The sequence below is a fragment of the Eschscholzia californica genome, unplaced genomic scaffold, assembly GCF_041429995.1.
Source record: "Eschscholzia californica isolate CP2 unplaced genomic scaffold, dmEscCali1.0.p SCAF_5, whole genome shotgun sequence".
NCBI classification, from domain to species: domain Eukaryota; kingdom Viridiplantae; phylum Streptophyta; class Magnoliopsida; order Ranunculales; family Papaveraceae; genus Eschscholzia; species Eschscholzia californica.
This window is the reverse complement of record NW_028238472.1, coordinates 34,547,300-34,569,989: the sequence shown is the minus strand read 5'-3', so window position 1 is coordinate 34,569,989 and position 22,690 is coordinate 34,547,300. Positions and strand designations below refer to the sequence as shown.

The 22,690-nt window shown below is 38.2% G+C and overlaps 3 protein-coding genes across 6 annotated transcripts; 1 reads left to right on the top strand and 2 right to left on the bottom strand.

Annotated features, from left to right (window-relative positions):
* Nucleotides 1–415: 415 nt before the first annotated feature.
* On the bottom strand, nucleotides 416–1,836 carry LOC147538800 (non-specific lipid transfer protein GPI-anchored 26-like). Its single transcript, XM_086640816.1, has 3 exons — nucleotides 1,112–1,836; nucleotides 945–992; nucleotides 416–752 (listed from the first exon to the last, which is right to left on the bottom strand). The coding sequence occupies exons 1-3, from the start codon at nucleotides 1,446–1,448 to the stop codon at nucleotides 634–636; spliced, it is 504 nt and encodes a 167-aa protein (XP_086496942.1). The 5' UTR covers nucleotides 1,449–1,836; the 3' UTR covers nucleotides 416–633.
* Nucleotides 1,837–4,928: 3,092 nt separating this feature from the next.
* On the bottom strand, nucleotides 4,929–15,255 carry LOC147538799 (uncharacterized). 3 transcript variants are annotated; one of them, XM_086641218.1, is made up of 11 exons: nucleotides 14,479–15,255; nucleotides 12,473–13,002; nucleotides 11,332–11,528; nucleotides 11,083–11,241; nucleotides 9,124–9,438; nucleotides 8,241–8,399; nucleotides 8,013–8,162; nucleotides 7,684–7,887; nucleotides 7,550–7,591; nucleotides 6,251–7,454; nucleotides 4,929–6,168 (listed from the first exon to the last, which is right to left on the bottom strand). In XM_086641218.1, the coding sequence occupies exons 1-11, from the start codon at nucleotides 14,849–14,851 to the stop codon at nucleotides 6,136–6,138; spliced, it is 3,366 nt and encodes a 1,121-aa protein (XP_086497344.1). In that variant the 5' UTR covers nucleotides 14,852–15,255; the 3' UTR covers nucleotides 4,929–6,135. The 3 variants fall into 3 exon arrangements, with proteins under 3 accessions (XP_086497344.1, XP_086497341.1, XP_086497342.1); XM_086641215.1 differs by having other exon boundaries at nucleotides 4,929–7,454; XM_086641216.1 differs by having other exon boundaries at nucleotides 4,929–7,454; nucleotides 7,550–7,588.
* Nucleotides 15,256–18,561: 3,306 nt separating this feature from the next.
* On the top strand, nucleotides 18,562–22,415 carry LOC147538798 (putative serine/threonine-protein kinase PBL21). 2 transcript variants are annotated; one of them, XM_086641820.1, is made up of 6 exons: nucleotides 18,598–19,319; nucleotides 19,429–19,461; nucleotides 19,557–19,741; nucleotides 20,178–20,367; nucleotides 21,185–21,576; nucleotides 21,852–22,415. In XM_086641820.1, exons 1-6 carry the CDS (start codon nucleotides 19,208–19,210, stop codon nucleotides 22,128–22,130), a joined length of 1,191 nt encoding a protein of 396 aa, XP_086497946.1. In that variant the 5' UTR covers nucleotides 18,598–19,207; the 3' UTR covers nucleotides 22,131–22,415. The 2 variants fall into 2 exon arrangements, with proteins under 2 accessions (XP_086497947.1, XP_086497946.1); XM_086641821.1 differs by lacking the exon at nucleotides 19,429–19,461 and having other exon boundaries at nucleotides 18,562–19,319.
* Nucleotides 22,416–22,690: the final 275 nt, after the last annotated feature.

Genomic DNA, 22,690 nt, shown 5'->3' with positions numbered 1-22,690 from the left:
TTCCTCTTTCACCCTACTTGGGAGGTGTTATTATTTGTGTTTCAGGGACAAATTTGGACTGATTTGCTCGAAAGCTTTATAGAGTGGTACGTGCTGGTTTCTTGAGATCTCATGCTCGAGCTTGGATGGGTTGCAATGGAATCTTATTATGCTACACACCAGTTTATTGGACCTCGTTGCTACTCTTCCACTTATGAAGGATGGTCGAAAAACTGCTACAAACGAGTTGGTTTGCTCGACGGCTTATGACTCAGCCACTACAGTTAACAAAAGGGATTTGAGTTTCACTTTATACTTTTCAGCTATTAACTCCCTCATTGTAACTTTGCTTTCTCATCTGTAACTTTTGACATATAAATAATACAATGTTTACAGTTGTCTCAAAAAAAATATGAGCCGCTCATACAGAAAGATAAAAAAAAATAAGTTGTTTATTATATATATATAGAGAAGAAAACATTTAAGAATCATCACTCGTTTGAAAGGGAAATTAAAGAAAACAACTGACAGGATCTCTCTTTATATAAATGAGACAAATCCGTGCTATCAAACCACTGACAAGAACAAAGAAAAGAAACAATAGAACCATACATCACTGTCTAACCGTACATGTCCGTCGAACCGACCCCATGCTCAAGTTGAAGCATACGATGCAATAATAAGAGTGACAACGAGCAGAGTGAAGTGCATAGTTGGAAGAGTTCCTTCCGATGAGTTTCCGTCGGTTGATGGAACTGTTTTTGTTCCCGTTCCTGTAACCCCCACAGACATTATCAACACGACAATTTAAGATAAAGAACTACACACATTATCAATTGGTGCTTTTATATATTTTAGTATAATATGAAATTGATAGTAATATATTTTGAGACCTTATATGTGCCCCAAAATGACTTAGAACCTTCAAAGGAAATAGAAATGTACAAATCTTGAACATCATGTACCTGTTGGTTTTGTCGGAGAGTCTGAAGAACCGGCCGGCGAGCCAGATGCTGTTTTACGATAAAAAGAAAATGTTAAACAAATATTAGAAACATTTTTGTTTCAATTTCTTTGAAAATATTATTGTAAAATGAAATTTGTTATGCCCAAGCTAGTAAAATATTCTTACAGTTACAGTTACTAATAGGTGGAGTTTGAACATTGCAAGCTTTAGGGAGTTGTAGAGCTTGAGTCTTGTTAATGGTGATTCCTGACGACGAGCCATCCCCATTAAGAACTTGACAGAGACACTCTGGTTTCGAAGTTACGACACTAGAGAGTTGAGAACAGCAAGATGATGACGGAGTTGACGAGTTTCCGGAAATGTAGTTTAGACATGGAGCCATACTAATGATTACACTTGTGCAACTTGATTGAGATTGAGCTGTTTGAGCAGTGGCTATTCCTGCACAAAGAAAAGTGGCCAAAACTGCCATTAATCCCATTTTTGATCCTCCAAAACACATTTGAAGAGATGGGTTTTTCGGGTTTTTTTATTGAAAAGTGAGATAAGAAGTAAAGAAGTAAGGATGAGCTTCAAGAATTTGTATGGGATATGGTGGTGGGAAGTAAGGGTTAATAAAGAGAGAGAGTTTAGAAGACAAACAGAATAAGGGTTTAGTATGGATGACCTAATTTTCCTACTTTTCAACTGGTTTTTAGGTAAACAACTGAAGTTTTAAAAACTGATTATTGATGAAAAATAAATATTTAATTTGAACTCATGAGACGTGTTGCTTAAAAAAATGTTAGACCTTTCTGTGAAGTTTTGGACTCTGCTAGAAAATTATTATTTTACTCAAAGCATTGTTTAGACCCTTTTTTTTAAGTTTACTTTATACTCAGGTCCTTTTACTTTGGAAAATGAACGGGGGACTCCCAAAAGTATACTCCCAAGTGTACTATCCCTTACAAGCCAAGGTCATTTTGATCTTTTCAGTCTGACAAAACTGTGAAAAGACTAAAGTAACCTTGTGATTATGCGCCACTTCATTGTAAAATCTCGGCAATAGGTAATGGGTGACGTGGTAATATCCCAGCCGTACGTGTGGGTTTTCGATCTCGGTTGATAGAAGCCACGTGGAAATCCACCTTAGGTTTACAACCCCCTTCAATTTAAAAGCATGTAAACCCATCTCTTTGGCCAGACTTAACCCTAAATTAATATAGTTAGATGAACTTTATTAAGCATGTAGTTTAGTTGGATTTTAGGCCCGTTTCTTTAAGATTTCAATTTATCGTGTTTATCACATCTATAATGTATCAATGATGTATCGATGCTTTTGTAATGACTATATTCAATTTCAAAAAGAAAAATCAAATAATTTCTTGGAGAAAAATTTGAAGAAAAACCAAATAAATGAAAAAAACTTCTCTTATTGTGATGAATTTTCAGCAATAGACTATTTTATTTTCTTGCTATAGCCATCTTCATGGACTGTGACGAGGGACGGGATCTGGTTTGGTGAAGAAGATGGAGTTGTCTTAACTTAGTGTGTTATTTTACAAATTTACCCCTCCCTGCAGCCAGAGATAACCTCAAGTAGCTCCGCCCCTGAGTGAAGTGATAATTCTTAAATGGAAACTGCTCCTCGTCCCGGCACAAAACCCAGCGGGGTGACGTGTGGGGCTGTAATCTAGAGAGAGAAAGTGAACTTTCACTTTCTAGATCACAGCCCGACACGTCATCCTATCGGGTTTCGGTCGAATTTCGTGTCGGGATGTGTATCACGGTTGTTCTTAAATAACTATTGACTCTTGGGGTTTTCTTGTCTTGGAAGTTCTATGTTTTAGCTGAGTTATGACTTATGAGAGAGAGAGAGAGAGAGAGAGAGAGTTGGCGTTGGATACTAGTGGACAACGTGCCATGTCCTGTTTATGCTTCATATATTGGACCACGAAACGACTCTTTGAGAGAGGATTGACAGGGTCCATATCACGCCGAGTACATGTCCTAGCGTTTTTATCCTCCACGACCCGGACCATGCATGAAGATAAAAGCAGAGGGGTTGTGCTTTACCTACTTTAATATCTGAAATATTATAAGGGTTATTTCCCAAATAGCCCCCAACTTTGTGACCAGCTTCCTGACTGGCTCCTTACTTTAGCAATAATTCTCGTATGGTCCCTTTTTCTGTTATCTTTAACTTTCCGTTACTTTCTCTCCTCCATCTCATTTTCTCTCTCTGCCACATCATCTGTTACGCCACCTCATCATCTTCTCCGGTGAAGGTCGCCGGCCGGCCAATTTTCCGGTCGTCGGCCTTCAAACATTAAAAAAAAAATTCTCTCTCCTCTCTCTCTAAATTTTTTTTTTATTATTTTAAATCTGCCCTCTCTCTCTAAAAACGCCGGTCGGCCCATATTATAATATCAAATCAATCGCAGTACAAATAGTAGGATAGGATGCACCAGAAAGAGTGCGTAATAGCTCACTGATCGAGCGCTCTTGCCCCGAAGATGAACGGGGCTAAGCAATCTGCCGAAGCTGTGGAATGTAAAAATGCATCGGTGGAGGAGTGTTCCGCAGGGAAGGACCCGCGCGAGCAGGTGTGGACGAAGCGGAAGCGAGAATGTCGGCTTTAGTAACGCAAATATCGGTGAGAATACAATGCCCCGAAAACCTAAGGGTTCCTCCGCAAGGTCTGTCCACGTAGGGTGAGCCAGGGCCTAAGATCAAGCTGAAAGGCTTAGTTGATGGACAACAGGTGCATATTCCTGTACTACCCCTAGGTTAGCCGAAAGATAATTATCAGTTCAAGGACGCAAGGTGACCTTACTTTTTCAGGGTAAGAAGGGGAGAGAAACTGCCTCAAAAGAACAATAATACCATTGTAAAATGTTTTGTAAGTATGTTGAAAAAAAAGAGATAAATGCAATTTTATATATATTTCTTTACGTGTGTTATTATTTAAGCTTAATTTTCTAGGTTTGAGTTGATGTGTCTCACTTATTTCTTTGTGGTTTTGGTAAGCCTAAATCCAAAGCACCAAAGAGGAAATGTAAAGTTTTTTTTTTTGATGAACCAGGAAATGTAAAGTTCAATGATGAAAAGATACTAAGTTGACAATGTGCTATTTTTCCACATTCTACCCAGTAAGTGATTAGAGTATCAATCAACAAGTCACTATTTCTTTCTCAATCTATTGTTGTTTTGGACCACAACAATGAAACTTGGGCTTGATGCATAGGTGATTTGTTTGAGTAAAAGTTTATAACGAAGGCAACTCAACTTTCTTACTGTTTTTCTTATACGTCACATAGATAACAGTTGAACTACTAATCCACTATACTATCTCATTTGCAAAGGGTATGTTCATGTCTCTTCAATATCATTCCCCGTTGTGCTTTCAAAAATATGTCCGTTTACGGTGGAAATCCATATACTTTTGAAATCAATATTAATAAGCTATATCAAAAATCCATTTAAAAAAGATTGTCATCTTTCTATAAATTTTATCAGTGTTCTAATTTCTCCTTTTTGATATTTGGGATGCTGCCACGAAACCTTGGCCGCTGGAAGGAAGACAAACTTCCAGAGCTTAGGAACGGAGCCTTCATTTTACAACGAAGTTAGCCATATCCCATCCACGTATCGAACCAGAAGAGGAAATTCTCCAATCCACGTATCGAACAGGAGATACCTCCAATGGAGACTTCATTTTACAATGATGTGAAGTCATATCCCGTCCATGTACCGAACGAGGAGAGGAGACTCTCCCTTAATGGATTGTGTAGGGAGTTATCGTCTTGTACAGCCACTTTATTGCAGTCTCCTCTCCCATAATGCATTGAGCTGGCCGATTCAAGTGGGGGAAAGAATGGCTTCGAGCCAATAGACTATATAACTGACCTCCTGGAATGCTACAACAAGATACATGCCAATTCTTTAGCCAACCAAAAAGGCATTTTTTTTTGGTTAAAAGGCATTGAAAACCAAGAAGGCATTGAAAACCAAGTAGATATTGGATTTATCAAACTAATGTTTCAAAATCATACAAGTAACTAAAATTCTCATAATAATTTAACCAAAATTCCCATAATAATTTAACTAAAATTCCCATAATAATTGTTTCTTATACCTCTGAATCTTACTCGGATATATGTGTATTTTTTGCACAGGAAAAAAAGAAAAAACCATAGGATCAATTTGATGTTTTCTGCTCTCAGGAAATAGAACCTGTGTTCTCTCGGCAACAAGAACAAGTCCACTAGTTATCCAACTTGGGACTGAAAATTTGTGCATTATTAGGACTACTTCAACAAAGAATTCCAAGCAAGAACACACCCACTTTATGCAGACTTCCTTCAAAATATCTTATCGGATGGGACAGCTTCTTCTAACTCCCCTACCAAAACCGAAGCTGTTACATCTTCGACTTCCACATAAAACTATATAACTTAAGTACCGTCGCATGACCTAAAACTCCTTCCCAGGACTACTGAGTACACTGAACCACAAACACTAATACAACTACTTTTGCCTTCAACTGCTATTTTGGAATATATGTCCTGCTCCATTCAGCGGTGTAGTGTTTTGACAAGACTATGAAGGACCCAAGTTTTATCTCATTCACAAAGTTCTTTTTTGTACTATTTTCACCCACAATGTAACTATAATCCCCACCAATCTTCTGAACCTTGATGACTATAGAAGGTCAGGAAGCAAGGACGCAGATCTTGGTTGTCGTCCTAAACTGCTTCATAAATTCATGTATTCCTCTTTCAACTAGAATTGGGCATACCTTCCTTCTGGTTATCGATGTTCTTCTTCGATAGTCACTGAAGGTAACAGTATTAGTGACAACATCTAGTGCCCTTATATCTGTTGATTTTCACGAGATAATGGAGCATCTTGGTCAGTTGGAGTTGATTTAGTATTTCGCTTCCTCCTTTGATACTGCTTTAGAGGAGCTGTTCTCTCATTTACCAATATAATATCATCCTTATCACAGTTCTGGATATCTGTTGAATTTTCAGATGACGGAATATCTTGGGTTCCTAGAACTGGATCAGCCTCTTCACTCCTGTGTTGAGGTGCTCGTTTCGTCCTTTCTGTAATAGTACCATCCTTGCTATGGTTCTGATTATTGTTATCACCATTAGTTATACTTGAAATTGTAGCATTTTCAGGTAATAGGGTATCTTGAGTGCCTAGAACTGGATTAGTATCTTGAGTGCCCGGAACTGGATTAGTATCTTGAGTGCCCAGAACTGGATTAGTATCTTGAGTGCCTAGATCTTGATTAGTATCTTGAGTGCCCAGAACTGGATTAGTATCTTGAGTGCCTAGAACTGGATTAGTCTCTTGAGCGCCCAGAACTGGATTAGTATCTTGAGCGCCTTCAACTGGATTAGTATCTTGAGCGCCTAGAACTGGATTAGTATCTTGAGTGCCTAGAACTGGATTAGCATCTTGATTCCTCCTCTTTTGAGGCTTTCGCTGTGCCAGTTTCTTCTTTCCTGATATATTATTATGCTCGCTAGAGTTCAGAATATTGTCATCACCACTGGTAACCGTAAGATTTGTTGAAACTTTAGTCATTAGACTACCTTGAGTGCCTTGAACTTGATTCCCCTGTTGATTGCCCTTTCGAGCCTTTCGAGGTGCATGTTTCCTTTTTCCTGAAACATTACCATCCTGAGGGAAGTCCTGATTACTATCATCACCATTGGTAACCCTAAAGTTCGTTGAATCTGCAGTTAGTTGACTATCTTGGGTGCCTGGAACTGGATTAGCACATTGGTTCTTTTTTTTAGGTGTCTGTTTCCTCTTTCCTAAAATATTAGCATCCTCGCCACAGTTTTGAATAGTATCATCACCATTTCTAACCCTAACATTAGTTGAATCTTCAGTTAATTGACTATCTTGCGTGCCAGGATTAGCATATTGATTCCTCCTTTGACGCTTTTTAGGTACCAATTTCATCATTTGGGAAATAGTAACATTCTCATCACCGTTCTGAATATTATTATCACCATTAGATGTACTTACAGTTGTTGACTCTTCGGGTACTTCATTGCCTGGAAGTGAATTATCGCATGAGTTTCTCTTTAAAGATTTTTTAGCAGCCATTTTCCTCTTTTTCGAAACAATGCCCTCCCCACCACAGTTCTCAACAATATCACCATTATCAGTTATCATATTTGAAGAACAACTAGGATCACTTGGAGCTTGATTAGCAGATTGAATTTTCTTTGAACACCTCCTAGGTGTCATTTTCTTTTTTCTCGAAACAGTACCATTCTCGACGGATTTTTCAATATTATCGTCGTCACCGATTATCATTAAAACTGTTGAATCTTCGGGCGGTACTGGAATATTTTGATTGTCAGCGCCTTGCTTCCTCTTCAACCTCCTATAAGGTGCCCTCTTCCTCTTCCCTAAAACAGCACCATCCTCACCACAGTTCTCAACATTCTCATCACCATTTGTTATTCTTAAGTTCTCTCCATCACAGGTTTCAGCTTCACTGCAGTTACATGAGTAACTAATGTTTAAGAAACCAACAACTTAATATTTTTTAATTTAAAGGTAACCAATTCTGGAACAGAATATAAGACTTACCGAAAAGAAACATCTTTTATCTTCCTAGATTTTGCCTTCCTTCTGCACATGTACAAAATTAATACAAACAAGAATTTGTACTTCAGATCCTTCAATGGGGAAAGAACCTAAAGGGTAAGGACTGAGTAGCATACCTGCGCTTCTTTCCATCTTCAATATTTAATCCATTTTCAGGTCCAGTAATGGACTTTGTTCCTGGTAGCGGGAGAAAGTCCAAATGATCCAAAGCAGGTCGCTCGGCTCCACGATCGACAAAGTTTGAAATAAGAGCAACTTTCAGTATATTCTTAGCTGCTTGGGCCACAGGCACTTCATGTGGAAGCAAAATCTTCCATCTCCTGCTCAATCAAATCGAAGAAATAATAGTATTACGGCCAATTTATTACAAACACAGACATTAAATTCTACGATCGATCAGCTTAAAAAGAACAATATAAAAACAGACACACTCACAAATACATACCTCCTGCATTGACTATCCGTACGTGGAGGGACAGATGCTGCAACCTTAGACCAGCAATGTCCATATTCTGCTATTGCAGCTCTCAATTTACAGTCTTCTTCTTCGGTCCACGGCTCCAGATTTAAAGACGGATCTAAACAATTCACCCACCTAGCACCAAATTCACGCATTTCATAATTTTGTCTAATGAACTTGATATAAACTTGACACATTTTTACTATACCCTACCTTTCTCTGCATTGAACTTGAGTTCGACCAGGGACAAATTGAGCAATTTTCTGCCAGGTTTTAGCTCCAAAAAGAATTAGAGCTACTTTTAACCGTTTATCTTCGTCCACTGTCCACCTTCCCACCCTTATCCTAGTAGGATGAAGGCTTTTGTACCATCTGCATATCAAGATGACCATTATTAGAGGCATATCTGCCTCAAAAATATTACAGAAAATACAAATTCAAATAACATACTAACAAAGAGAAGAAAGGGATATTATTTGAAGTATCCTACAACAATAAAACCGTTATTTTCACAGAATAGGAGCTAGCGAAAGAAAGCATTTCATCCTAGTTACAAGGATTATGAAGACGGGAGACCCATTAGTTGCACATTAATGAAAAAAAGTCATCTTCAATTCTCGAAACAATATTCTGCCTTCTATTTAGGTACCCGTTACTAAGCGTTCTTATGTTGAATCAGGTAAGTACCTACACTAGAATATCAACCGCAATTGTCAAAACGCAGGAAACAGCGAAGCTACAAGTGGTTCCTCGTAAAGTTAAATCTAAACTACTTTTATGAGGCAACATCATTACCATATGGAAGATTATAGTAATACACACTGCATGACCAGTGCTAAACCCGAACTGATTAACGCAATCAAATCAAAATGTGTTTGATGGAGTGTTAATAAAACAACTCTCCTTGGAGTAGTGAAACTCTATCAAACATGAACTCGAGTGAATGGCAGAATACATAACAGAACTAAAATACATAAATGAAGTACTGCAATTTGCAATGAACAATAACAATAATAATAAAGAAAACTCTCCCTTTACTATGTCAATTGGAAAACTTTATTTAGCTCAAAATGAATTCAAAGAGAATGTTACTGACCTATTAGAACACTGAGTACCTGTCCGCCCATCCAAATTAAAAGCTATTTGCTGCCAGTTACGTTCTCCATATGCCTCTACAGCACCACGCAGTTGATCATCCTCATCTTTTGTCCAGTCTCGCTTCAAAATATTTGCATTAAGACTTCGCTGATAACGAGCCAAACACTGAAACGGGGTTCGGCTTGTGCGCAACGCCATGGATATGTTAATCCAGTTATATATCCCCTGTTGTTGGAGAGTGAACAGAAGCTTTTTATCCTCATATTTGGTCCAGGGTTTCTGATTAATTAGAGGATCTTCATTGTTCAACCATCTGTGTGAGGGATTAGAGTGGGATAAACTTAGCACGACTTAAACTATACTTGTGAGGTGTGACATAGAAGACATAGGATGCATAAATAACCAATGGGCACTAATGGTGTTCCACCATTAAAAAATTATCTCAAAATCGTAGTGCCTAATGAGGACGAAATAAGAGCATGTATCATTAGCACAATACCATACCAACAACACCAATGAAATAGAAGAGCTTGTTCTCAGAATCACTGTATCAGGCATGCAAGTGAAGTGGACGTTATGCTATTTTCAGTGCAGGAACAATAATCTGAACATTTTGCTTCTCAAGACATTTCAATGATTTTCCCTTTCAGAATATTAGGTAAGTGCAGAATTTAATTAGGGACTACTAACTTATTTAAAAGAACCATATAAGTTCTTAAAGAGTACATGTCAGATTTATATCTTGCAAGGGAATAGTGGTGGCCAACGGGTCGGGCCGAACCACAAATGGACCGGCATGGCCCGTTCAAAAGGGATCACGGCACAGCACGGCTCGTTGGATGAACGTCATGGGCCTAGAACTCAGAGGTCCCATACCCATTATCCCAAACCAATTAGGGTCGGCGACACACCCCACCTTGGTCCGTGCCAGCACGGACCCATAGAACGACATGAGCCAAGCACGGGAACAACCTGTTCACGACATTACTATAGCAAACATGTCAAGCCATAAAAAAATCGGTTGGGTATTTGAGTATTTAAAATAGTATTAGTTGAGTATTTAAAACCCCAAATCAAACACCAATTTCACATCAGTAGGTCTACAGAGAAAGAAGTTGAGGGCCCCCCATCAAACCCAAGGCTCATCTCATTATATACTTTAGTCCCACACAGGCAAGACTAATGACAAAGAGGTGTGGGGCATGGTATTTGAACTTTCCCATCCATATCAAAACTTTTGTTCTCGTCTACTCTTTAGTCCCACACTACCTGTGATAAAGATTAAAGAGATCAAGGTAGGGGAAGGGTTATTATAACTTCTTCCCTTATTTCACAAACCAAGCCTCCAAAAAGCAAATTCTTGAAGGCAAGACATTTTGAACTGAAATTTAAAGTTCAACAATTGATGCCTTCCGCGAAGACCATTGCTTGCACAAAACGGCAACGGGTACAACGCAGAACACGGTGTGTGGTGTTAATGTTCAGTCATATGTCCTCAATATAAGGGGTGAGGCACAGTATTAAACATCATATCATCTGTAGAAGTAGCAGGTTTGACTTAGCAGTTCAATAACCAAACATCTTCTCTGAAGTTTCTCTAGGAATTCTTAGCGATGATATCCATGACTGTTCAGAATACATAAACAGCGAGCACAAGGAATATAGTTCAAAAAGTTAAATAACACAGTGAAGAACAGTTTCTCTTGTCAGCACTCAGCAGAAATAGGCCCTTATCAGCGAATTCCATGTTGCGTTATTTTGCCAGGTTAAGTTTAAGCAATAAACAAAGAAACTATCATTTGAACTGTGAAACAATGGTTGATAGAGCACGAGGGATTGTAACATTGGTACTAAGCAAACGGTAAATGAAACAAATAAACAAAGATAGAAACAATTTCACATGCATAGGCAAACATGAAAGACACAAGGGAATCAGTTCTTGAACAAAATGATTTACCTTTGTTCACATTCTGCACCAGAACGGCCTGTCAGATATGTGGATGCCAACCGCTCCCAGTCAACCTTAGGCAGAAAAGTTCTAATATTTGAAGGTGTTATTTCAAATTCTGAAATAGATGCGATCATGGCATCCAAAACATTTGAATCATCATTGGTGCTGCAACAGAAACATAGATTATATAAATCATAAATATGCTATGAGCAATTTAATCAAAAGGAAAATATTCTTAATCTGTATGGGATGTACCTATAAGCTTCTACTGAATTTTGAAGCAACTTTTCTTGAAATTGTTGTTTTATTCCCTCCAAGAGATTTTTCTTATCCGCATCCGTCCAACGCTGCCTAATAAAAGAGATTGGGGATCGTTGCAACACCATCCTATAGTTAGCAGCATGAGAATTCTCAATTGGACCAAAGTACATGGCTGGAAACTTCGTATTCATCTGCAGATAAGTACAGTATTAACAAGCGTCCTGTAAAAATCCTCACACATAATAAAACAAAACCTACATGTCCACTACAAAAATACGAAAGCCTCTAAGGACCCTGTATACTAAAACGGAATTCTGACTCACATGAGTAAGTTACTAGACACCACACATAAAGAAACGTAATAAAACTAGAATTAATACTATCTCCTTGAAGGAATATACTCCTGAATTTGAGAAATACTACTTTTAATTAACGCCCGGTCCACTATGTATCTCAAAGGTAGTTAGTCTAATAAAAGTAGTGTCATAACATCATTTTACGGATACTTCTACAAAAAAGAGCACAGTGATGTAACCACAACCTTACATTGTCACACCATAAGATAACATAAAGTTGTGAAATGGGGGGAAATCCTCAGACCACCTTTTCCTTAGGTGTAAAGTGGCCTCTTAGCTTTGGGACTACTTCACCAACTCTCTGAACATACAAGGGTGTATGCCACATAGTATCAGGCATATGGTGGCTCATTGGGAAGGTCTATGGAAGAGGAAAAACAGACTGATGGCCTGGCATTTAATCCTGGCAGCTATCATTTGGAACATCTGGAAGGACATAAACAACAAGATTTTCAAGGAGGAAAATGCTCGAGTTCAGTGGATATCGAAGATATTAAAGGAACAGTCTTCCTATGGTTAAGGAACTTAGAGTCTTTTAGAAATCTTCCTTTTACTGATGTAGTGAAGCTTGGGTGTCGCGAAATGTACGACTTCTATTTCTCTTCTTTTCTTTGCTTGTACAGTTTTTTCCTCATTCGCTTAATATATTCATTCAAATTTAAAAAAAAATGGGGGGAAATCTCAAAATTCGCATCAGAACAACTTTTTTGCTTTTCCAAGCCTCCAAGGTATACGAAGTTACTTTGCACATAAAGCAAAGTCAAGAAACACTAACTTACTTTACGAGATTTCCTTGATTTGCGAACTGAAATTAATTGGACACGAGCATCCTTCCTTTGTGATAAAGCTCGTCCAGCTCTTCTTCTGCATGCGACCTGGAAATCCTTCAGGACTTTGACACGTTCTTTAAGTCTTTTGTTCTCCTCGATTCTTGCTTCTATCTGTATCAGCTTACTCCTGATGAATTTCTGACATGACCTATTCTTCTTAATGGCATCAAGAAACACACGTGCAGCTTCAGGGTTCAAAAATCCTGAACACTTCGCTGACACCGCAGATGACCCTGTGGCTTCCGATTCGTGCCACCCGATGAAATTAGAAGGTTGGTTCTGGAAACCTGTTTCATTACAAGAGTCCAAAGCCCGATCTGCATTACAAGCTTTTTCAGAATAGGAGAGGTCTTCATGCCGAGCCTCAGCTTTTCCCTCAGTAAACAAAGGACTAGCCGTTTCCAGATCCTGTGATACTTCAGTGCCGCCAACTGGTTGGGGTATATTTAAATTGCTGTCTGGGTTCTTTTCCAGGGGACCTGCATTAAAGTATGAAGATATAAGCTAGGAGAGATCTATTACAAATCTTGCATAAGTATATACATCATAAAATTAAATAGAAGCGGGAAGATACTAACAAAAGTAACTACTATAGCACAAACAGATACTTGATTGCAAACCATAAAGAACTTGATTTTGCAAGTGATGGTCACGATAGAAAAGTTTCTTCAAAAGAGAGGTAAAGTATAGGAGAAGCTGACATCAAGGATATGGAGGTACCAAGACTTAAAGAGTGAAAATCTAGCCAGAAGAACTTCATATTACGTGTTACCTGAAAAAAGTCTTAAGTACAAGCTTCAACACGGATAAAACATGTAAGAGATGAAGATATAACATAGCCAACTAGTCCGCCAGATTATGTTCGTAGGAAATAAGACCAGCAAGGGCTTCTCCCCGTCACCTGAAAGTTGGATCACCCAACCATGGGATACTGATTAAGAATTCACCTAGAAATCATAAGGAAATAGTTGTCATATTTTCATTCTCTAATGTCCACACCGATGTCGAAGACCAGAGCATTTCAATTTTTCTTCATTATAGGTGTTTTCATCATTTACAACTGAGACACACATTCATATCACAAAGCTCCTCAAGTCCTCTGACTTGCGAGATTCTAATGATTAAGGTTGTTAAGTAATAGCAAGCTAAAGTCCTCCGTTTTAGTCATCAACTAATAAAAAGGAAAAAGTCGTTAAGATGATCTGGATGGTTTCAAAGAATGTGCAGTGTTCATTGAAGTTTTAGGGGAAAGTTTATGTCCTTCAAGAAAGAAAGCATCTTTGCAATCTTTTGCCCCATATGGAGCATCCGGGAAGCAATAGAAAAGGTGATTACCAGGGGAGATAAAATAGACTCTGCAAATACTTAGGTAGAGATACTCACCTTAGTTTATTTTTAAGCTGAGAAAGAATTAGACATGTTTGAGCTCATTTAAGGAAAAAAGGATTCTACAAATAAGTGGGAGGTTGTATTTCCGACTATGTAATGTTTCGTTAATTTTTAGTATGGACTCCCGAGCTCATATAAGTTTGTACATATTATTAGCCAAATACGTCATGGTTACAAATTGATTTTCATATTTCAAGATTACAAGTTTGTTGAATCAAACAACCATAATTTGTTTCTGTGATACCCATTCGACTCATCCACGTAATTGGTGTTAAAACAATGTCAAAGCTAGCTTTTTTATCTTCGAAAAACAACTCAATTTATGTGAGAAAAGAAGTAACGTGAATTACAAGCGATAATAGAACTCATAACCTGAAAAGAAAACTTACGGATCCAAATTAAACTATTTGATAAAATAAAGCATGAAAGTACCAAACTTTCCACCCAATTTCTCATTCTGTTACCAAAATTTCTTATTTTTCATGCCCTAGTGAACCTTAAACTAAATTTCAAAAGAAAAATGTGAATTCATTGATAAAGAAATACCAGGGATTGCAGAAACTTACCAGCATCGTACTTGGGGAATCGCTTCTCAAGAGAACGGAGCGTTTCAAGATCATCTTCATCGTCATCAGAAGCAACAGGAGGTAAAGAACATAGAGGTTTCAGTATGAGTGGTCTATTAACATCACCAGGAACGGAGAACCTTTTTTCTATGTTCCTAGCCAATTCAAGATCGTCATCACTTTCGCTCTCAGAATCCCCATAAGAGGCGGCGGCAGCGGGGTTGTTCTGGGTGGCGGTGGAGTTATCGTTGATTTCGTTAGGGTTTATACCAGCCAATTCGCAGGCTCTTCTAAGAACTTCAATGTCATCATCATCATCAGAAACATCTTCTGTTTTCTCAGTTTCATCTCTCAGAGGAGATAATACCGCCATTGCAATCGAGAAAGAATCAATGCTTAACCCTAACGTATCCGCTAAGGGTTTTTCAAGCCCCCGTTGGGGTTTCCGAAGGAAGATCGCATCAGTTTGAATATTACTCCTTTGAACTCGAAATCAAGAGTCAGAAAAAAGGCTATGGGAAATTTGTGAAATTTTATTGTTCAACGTTAGGTTTATCCCAATTTATAGTGCAAGTAGGCCCGTTTCACGGATCGGGTTCGAACTTCTTTTGTCTGATAGGGTCAGTCAGAAACATCGGGGCGGACTATTTCACCTATTTGAATGCCCACGCCACTGTCATGCCAGTGAGCCCGCTCGGGCATTGGCGGTCGCGAGCGGCGGGTTGCGAGTTCACATGTTAATTTTTTTTTTTTTAATAGTTTGATACTTTTGGGTAGGAGATTTAACATTTAGAATAGGATATAAATAACTATTACTTGAGCCGCTTTCTTTTCTGTCTCAACGATGTGGGACTAAAGAAAGAATACATGATACTTTTGGGTGAGGAAGATATAAATAAACCCACTTGCCAAACTTCTTATCCTTCGAATTATTCCCACTTGCTTAAATTTTTTAAGCTCGCAAACTATTTAGTCTCACACTTTGGTGGTAAAGATAAAGAAGAAATTGGAGAGGTTATATATAACTTCTTCCTTTGCTTTCCAAAACAAAGCCCTTTGTAGGCCATAAATGTAATCAAGCCGATTCCAAATTTTTTTACTCTCCCACTTTTGGTCTTAAAGATAAAGAAGCAAGAGGTGCGGTTATATATACCAGTCGTTCGATCATAAACTTACACTGGTGGTCGGGCGGAGGAAAAGGGTGGTCAGAACGGGCGGAAGAAACGGGTAAAAGACCTTACCCGAGTCCCAATCAATTTAACCCAGTAACACCGGTTGGGTAAACCCGAGTTGGGCTTTAGTCGGGCGTCGAGTCATAACGGACCGGGCGGTTAGGATCGGATATCGGGTTTCTGGACCGTTTTCCCAGCCCTATCTCCAACCCAAAAATACCATGTTTCTGCCTAAAATTAAATCAAGGGTTCAGCTTCAAAATATCAACTCCAATGCTTAAGGGCGAAATTGTGTTTGGGCCAAATACGTGTGTTGGTTTTTCGTAGGTGTGTGAAAAATGTTGTGTGATCTCATGCATTTGCAGAACACGTGTTTAAACCATTTTCGAAAAAAAAAATCAAATTTTCATATTTTATTTCTCACGTTTCTACCTAACCAATTAATTAAATATGTAAAATTTTTATTGGTAATATGTGAGTTTAATTAGAGTATAAAATAAAATTAAGACTAATCGAAGTTCAAAATAATTAAAACTAATTAGATTTAAAAAAAAAAAATTGGTCGTTCGTAGGAGCCCAACAGTCATGTTGAAGGAGATGTCCTTCGACCAAGGATGCAACGCGAGCAATTTGTCGAATAGGACAATTGATGAGGAAGATCATCAAGTCCGGATGATTTAGGGATCATAATGTTTAGTTAGATACCAACTACGATCGCTGAATCGCGAAGCGATTTGCGGCAAACTTCGTCCTGATCCTACAACGGATTACACAAAGAGTGTCAACTTGATCGGAAGATATGACTAGAGGGACGAGACATATATACATGGGGAGACCCATAAGATATGTCCAAAAGGCCTGAAAGAAGATTAGGCAAAGATAGAACAAAAGGCCCAAATGAAGGAATTTTGGGCCAGGGCACCAAAGAGATGTTTTGGACCCAAGAGGGGCCAACCATGCAAAATAGGGTGCCCATAAGAGTCCGCCCAGATCAGGCCATAAACCCTTGCATGGGGCGCCCACGATAAAGGGAAAAAAGAAAATATAATGTAGTTTCTATTTTTTATTATCTCAATCTTATTAAAAAGGACTTTTTGGAAAACCTAATTGGGTGAGACTCTAACTTAGGGTTCTATATAATGTCTCTTTGGGACTTGAATAAGGTGTGGAAAATTCTCAAGAAGCTTTCAACCTCTACAACATTAAGTAGAGAAAGAAGAGAAAAAATTCCCAACTATCTATCTAGTCAAAGAAGAAGGTGTTCTTCATATAACAACCATTGGTGTTTTAGCTAGCAACAAGGTGATTGCTCGGTGTTCCAAGTAGAGGAGCTACAATTGGAGCTCTTGCTCTTCTCAAAGCAATTGGAAAGGTTCGAGAGAAAACTAGCGATAAAGGTATTTATTCAAATAGTTTACTTAGTTCATCATTATTAGCTTATGCATGAGACCTGAGAATACTAGTGTTAGACATGAGATGTCTGAGATTCCACTTAGAACACTAGAAGACGCCATAACCCATCAGTGAGCGTCAGAGCCTCTTACACATAGCTAATTTTGGTTAAGTTCCGGACCAATCTATGCTAGTTTAGATAGATAGTTATGTCTAAAAGTGTTTTGGGCATGTCAATTTGATAACAGTGAATGTGATTTAAAGATTAATCAAGTTGATTTTCAAAATTGTTCTTTGAAATTTTTCAAAAACATCAATTTTGATCCAAATTTGTTTAGATTAAGAGTTATTTTTCATTGTTTTAGAAAGTTTTGAAAAACAAAATTTGATTTTTAGAAGTGCTCTAAAAGTGGGAAACAACAACTTCAAGTTGCAAAAGAAAAAAAAGGAACGAGGAACACGGTTGGAGTTTTTAGAAACTCTTAAAAAACCGGTCAGGGTGCATTTGGAAGCTTCCTGGCCGGACCGGCTCCAGCAGACGCGTCTCGAAAACTTCCAAGAAGTTCCTGGACGTGTCTAGGACGCGTCCAGGGAGTCTGAGTTGGTCTCCGTCTCCAAGACCGAGACCCTAAAAGACCCGGACTCCACCAGACGCGTCTGGGAAGCTCTAGAATGTCTTGGTCTTACCCGAGACATCCAAAGCAGGTCTGGTCTTGGTCAGACGTGTTTGGGCCATTAGACCCGCGTCCTAGCCTCGACTAGCATGGACCAGGACATGTCGGCCTATGGCCGAACCATGTCCGGTCCATGCTAGGGGCCTTGTTAGGGCAAAGCTGGGACTAAGTCTTGGGCTTTTGTCAAGACTTGTCCCGGGCCTTTTCGAGCTATTATATAGACCAATATTTTAGTGGGACTTTTATTTGATTTTCTCCCGTTTCCAACCAAATATTTCTGAAATTGACCCGGGTCATTCATAGGCCCAAACAAAATTTCTCTTAAAATTGATTTTAGAAGTCATAAAAGTCAAAACCAAGACGCACCATTAGTCTAATTCTTCGAATAAAGACTTAAAGTCCGTATGTGGCATAGAGATGTCGACAAAAGTATCACCCGGATTATCATGCATGTATAATTGTTAGCCTTGAATGTCGAGACCTCCTAGTGAAGAACAAAACCTCACACCACAGTGGATGTGGCTAAGTGAGGGAAAAATCATACATGTGTGGGGAGAGCGGTGTCGTTGCGTACTCCGATGGGTAAGGCGAATCATGTCTCAGTGTCTTTGTTTTCGTCGAGGCCTTTTGAGTGGACTCGTGAAGCCTTTGTCAATAACAAAACCTCTTACCTCTGGACTTCGACCTGAGGTATTAAAAACCAGCACAATATCAGTAATTGCTAAAGCTTCAAACACTACGCCGGAACTTACAAAGTGAATGACAATAATCTAACAATTAACCTAAACTACACATCCTTACAACAAAAAAAAAACCTAAATTACAGATCTGGCCCATGAGGCCATGACCACAAAAGTCAGCCCACAGAATTTTGTATAGGTAGAGAGAGAGAGAGAGAGAGAGTGAGAAGAAGATGACGACTTAGAGAGAGAAAGATGACTAGATGAGTTAGCAATGCTGACAAAACTGGCGCTAAAAATGGAGAAAATGCTGAGCTGCCATTTCTCTTTAATTAGGACGAAGAAAATGAAATTCCCCCTCCCTCCCTTCTTCTTCTTATCTATTTCTCCTTCGGATTCTCATTTCTTCCGATTTTCTCTCTCTACCCCTCACATTCCCATCGATTTTAGTGCTTTTTCGTTCAAAATTTCTTCAATGGTTTTCATCCGTTACTTTTACTATTATTATTTTCTTCAACTTGTCAAAAAAACTTTAATTGTTTCTAGTTTTTGTACGTATTTGAATAATTTAATTGTTTTCTCCGCTTGATTTTAAATTCCTGTGGTTTCAGTTTCTGTTCTTTGAACGAGAGATCTCATTTTTTGGGGGTTTCTTTTTTCCCTTCTATTGGTAATGAAACTCTAATTTCCATGCAATATTAGGTCTAATTTTGGTGTTCGAACGTTCATCTGCTGTTGTTCTTATAGAATTTGTAATCCGGTTGAATTTTATGAATTAGGGTTAGGATTTGTTTTTCTATTGGTTCTTCAGATGAGTTGTTTTTCTTGCATAAGTTCTCATCGTAAGGAAGTAAGCAAGATTGAAGATAGCACAAGAATCAGAAGATCCAATAGTTCTCGCTATTCAACCGACGATTCTTCAGGTATTTATCTCTCTCTCTATATATCTATCTATTCTTCCGTCTTCATTATCTGAATTGTTGAAATTTGAATGAGTTGTTGTTGTTTTCTAATTGTTGGGTGAATTTGCAGAAAGTGGGAGTGGAAAGGCATCATTACACAATGGTACTAATTACAGATCAAAATGTAGCTCCCAATTATGTGTAGTTTTAGAAGTTTTAGGGTTTTTTAATCCTTTAGATGTGTTGTGATCTTTACAGGAGATGGCAAAAGAAGAGCTTCATTCAATGGTAGAAGCAAGGATAAAAACCTTCCAGTTAGTAGTGCTGCCCAAAGTTTCACATTTCGTGAACTTGCTACTGCTACCAAAAATTTTAAGCTTACTAATTTGATCGGTGAAGGCGGTTTCGGAAAAGTTTTTAAAGGAAGTTTGGAAACAGGACAGGCAAGTTCTTCTTCTTTTTCTATTTTTTTTTGTTTGAATTGTGATAGATTCCAACTCAAAACCCCAAATCTGACATAAACTGAAGAACTTTTTCTTGACTTGTTAACACTTTGAAATTGGTGAATTTTTACTTACCCATTGAAGAAAAATGACAGAGCAATTTAGGAACCTTCAATTGTTGATCTAACCTGTTGTGATTTTGATATATCTCTTATGGTTGAGTGATGTTCGAGCTCTGAATTTTGTTCATCCCTTCTTTCCCCAATCATGCATACATCTGAGTTACTATTTGTTGAGGCTAGAAGTGCTAGATCTAGTTGAAGTTTAGCTGCATTCCAAGCTTGAGTTGCAGATTTACTCCTGGCTTTGCATGTTAATTTACATTGAAAACGCTAGAAACCTCTTGATGAATCGGAACTTGTTTCCTTACAAGCAGATTGTTGCAGTCAAGCAACTTGATCAGAATAGTCTTCAGGGTAACCAAGAATTTATCGTTGAGGTTCTCATGTTAAGCCTGCTGCACCATCCTAATCTAGTAAGTTTGGTTGGTTACTGCACTGATGGAGATCAGAGACTCCTGGTCTACGAGTATATGCCGATGGGTAGCTTGGAAGATCATCTATTTGGTTAGTTTCACTAATCACATAGTTCTTACTATCATTTTCTTCTTTCATCAATATCCTATTTCTCTGCAATTTTTCTTTCTAAGTAATAGAAGGTTTGTTAATTGTTTCAAGAGTAATTCATTAGAACATAATATTCCTACATGCAGATTTAGTAATTTATTAATCAAAACACTGTTTCTAACTCTAACTGCTTCTAGAAGAATAGGAAAGGAGCAGCCTGTTGTTGAGGACCAAATAAACTATTTCCATCTAAACTTATCCAATTCTTAAATGAACTAAATAATTCTTATTCTTAAGTGCATACTTGGATAGAAAGATAGGTATCTCAAAGTGAGAAATTCTTTAGGTGTTGAAGAGTTATATCACCTTTGTAGTCGTTTTTCTTCCTTTCCTTCTTTTTTGTTTTCTCTTTTGCTTTGACCTTGTATTGTTCATAAGAAACCAGAGTCTTTGTCTGGAAAGCTCTCATTTCGAATTGCACATCTTGTGGAAAATGTTAAAAAGAGATGATGATGAGATTTGATTTTTCTGGTTAGCACCATTATTTTTATTCAGATTTTCAGTAACTGGAGAATTTGTTGCAATACGTTTTGGCCGTTCTTGTTATATTTCACAACTTATACTTCAGGGTTGAAACACATTATGTTTTCTATGGCACTTGATCCTTCTAACGAACTGTTGATTCTCTTGTTCATTATGTTATACACTATAAAGAGTGCTCATGCTTGAAGTTTGATAATATTTTGAAGGAGGGGGAAGACGAACCTGATTCTATTAGGTTTTTAGTGAATACTCTGAACTTGCCTTCTATTTTCAGGGCTCAGACCTAACCAGGAGCCACTCGACTGGAACACAAGGATGAAAATTGCTGTTGGTGCAGCCCAGGGACTCGAGTTTCTGCACTGCAAAGCCAACCCTCCTGTTATATACCGTGACTTAAAATCGGCAAATATATTATTGGATAATGACTTCCATCCCAAGCTCTCCGATTTTGGGCTAGCTAAACTGGGACCTGTTGGTGACAACACTCATGTTTCAACAAGAGTTATGGGGACATATGGTTATTGCGCGCCAGAATATGCCATGAGTGGCAAGTTGACGCTCAAGTCCGATATCTATAGTTTTGGTGTCGTCCTTCTGGAGCTTATAACTGGGCGGAAAGCAATTGACTTTGCTAGGGTTCGGGAAGAGCAGAATCTAGTTTCATGGGTAAGTAGATTTTCTTAATCTGGCACTTTAGTTTATTTGTCGCTTTTGGAAGTGTTCTTTTTTGGTTTTCCTAATCAGGTTCTAGTAATTGAGCTGAAATTAACCCGCGAGGTCCGGATGATATAAGTTAGTACTAATTTTGTGGACGTCCAACTCGGAACTAATTGGCAATGAGTCGGATAACCCTGGAAGTTATTTAGTTTTTCTCACAGTTAGTTCCTGTAACAACAATTGCGCATAGTGCACACGCTAACATATTTCTTTTTGCATTTCAGTCTCGACAGTTCCTTAAAGACAGGAAGAAGTTTCTTCAGTTGGCTGATCCTCTACTTCAAGGTAGATTTCCTCTACGATGTTTTCACCATGCAGTTGCGATAACTTCAATGTGTTTACAAGAACAACCGAATTTTAGACCACTGGTACGTGATCTTGTTGTAGCACTCGAGTATTTAGCTTCTCAACCGTACACCGCCTCGGAAACTGCTACTACGTATGGTCCACGTTGTACTCCACCACCATCTCCTTCACAAAGAAACAAGAATGTTGTTCCATGAGAATGATCCGATGTTTTGGTTATTCAAGGCACCTAGTAAATGTGTATCGGGTGTTTCGTGGTCATCAGGCCTACCGGGAAATGCAGAAACAAAGAGTCAAAACCTTCAACAGTTATAATAGAGGTAAAAGTGGTTGTACTTGCATCTGATCATCAATGTTGTATCTTTGACCATATTAAGTGCTACTCAGAATGAAGGTTTCCTGTTTCCAAAATGAAAAATGTAGTAATCTGTACTTATTTCTTCTGTAGTATATTTATATGTAAATTTTTGAAGTTGCTCTCACTGTCTCATTTGCTTACTTTTTGCAGTTGGAAACATAATCTGATCACTTCATCTTCATCCCCCTAATCCAACTGCCGAAATATTATTTGGAAATTCTACCTCTAGTATCTAGACTTTAAAGAGAAAAAAGATCGATTTCTCTTATCGAGGCATTGTAACCCATAAAAAAAACCCTTTCCATTTGCTAAAAGTTTAAGAAGAAAAGTTTGTTTCCTTTGCTGACCAGTTTCTCCTCTCAATAGAAAAAAAGAATAATAAGCCAAAATATTTTAATA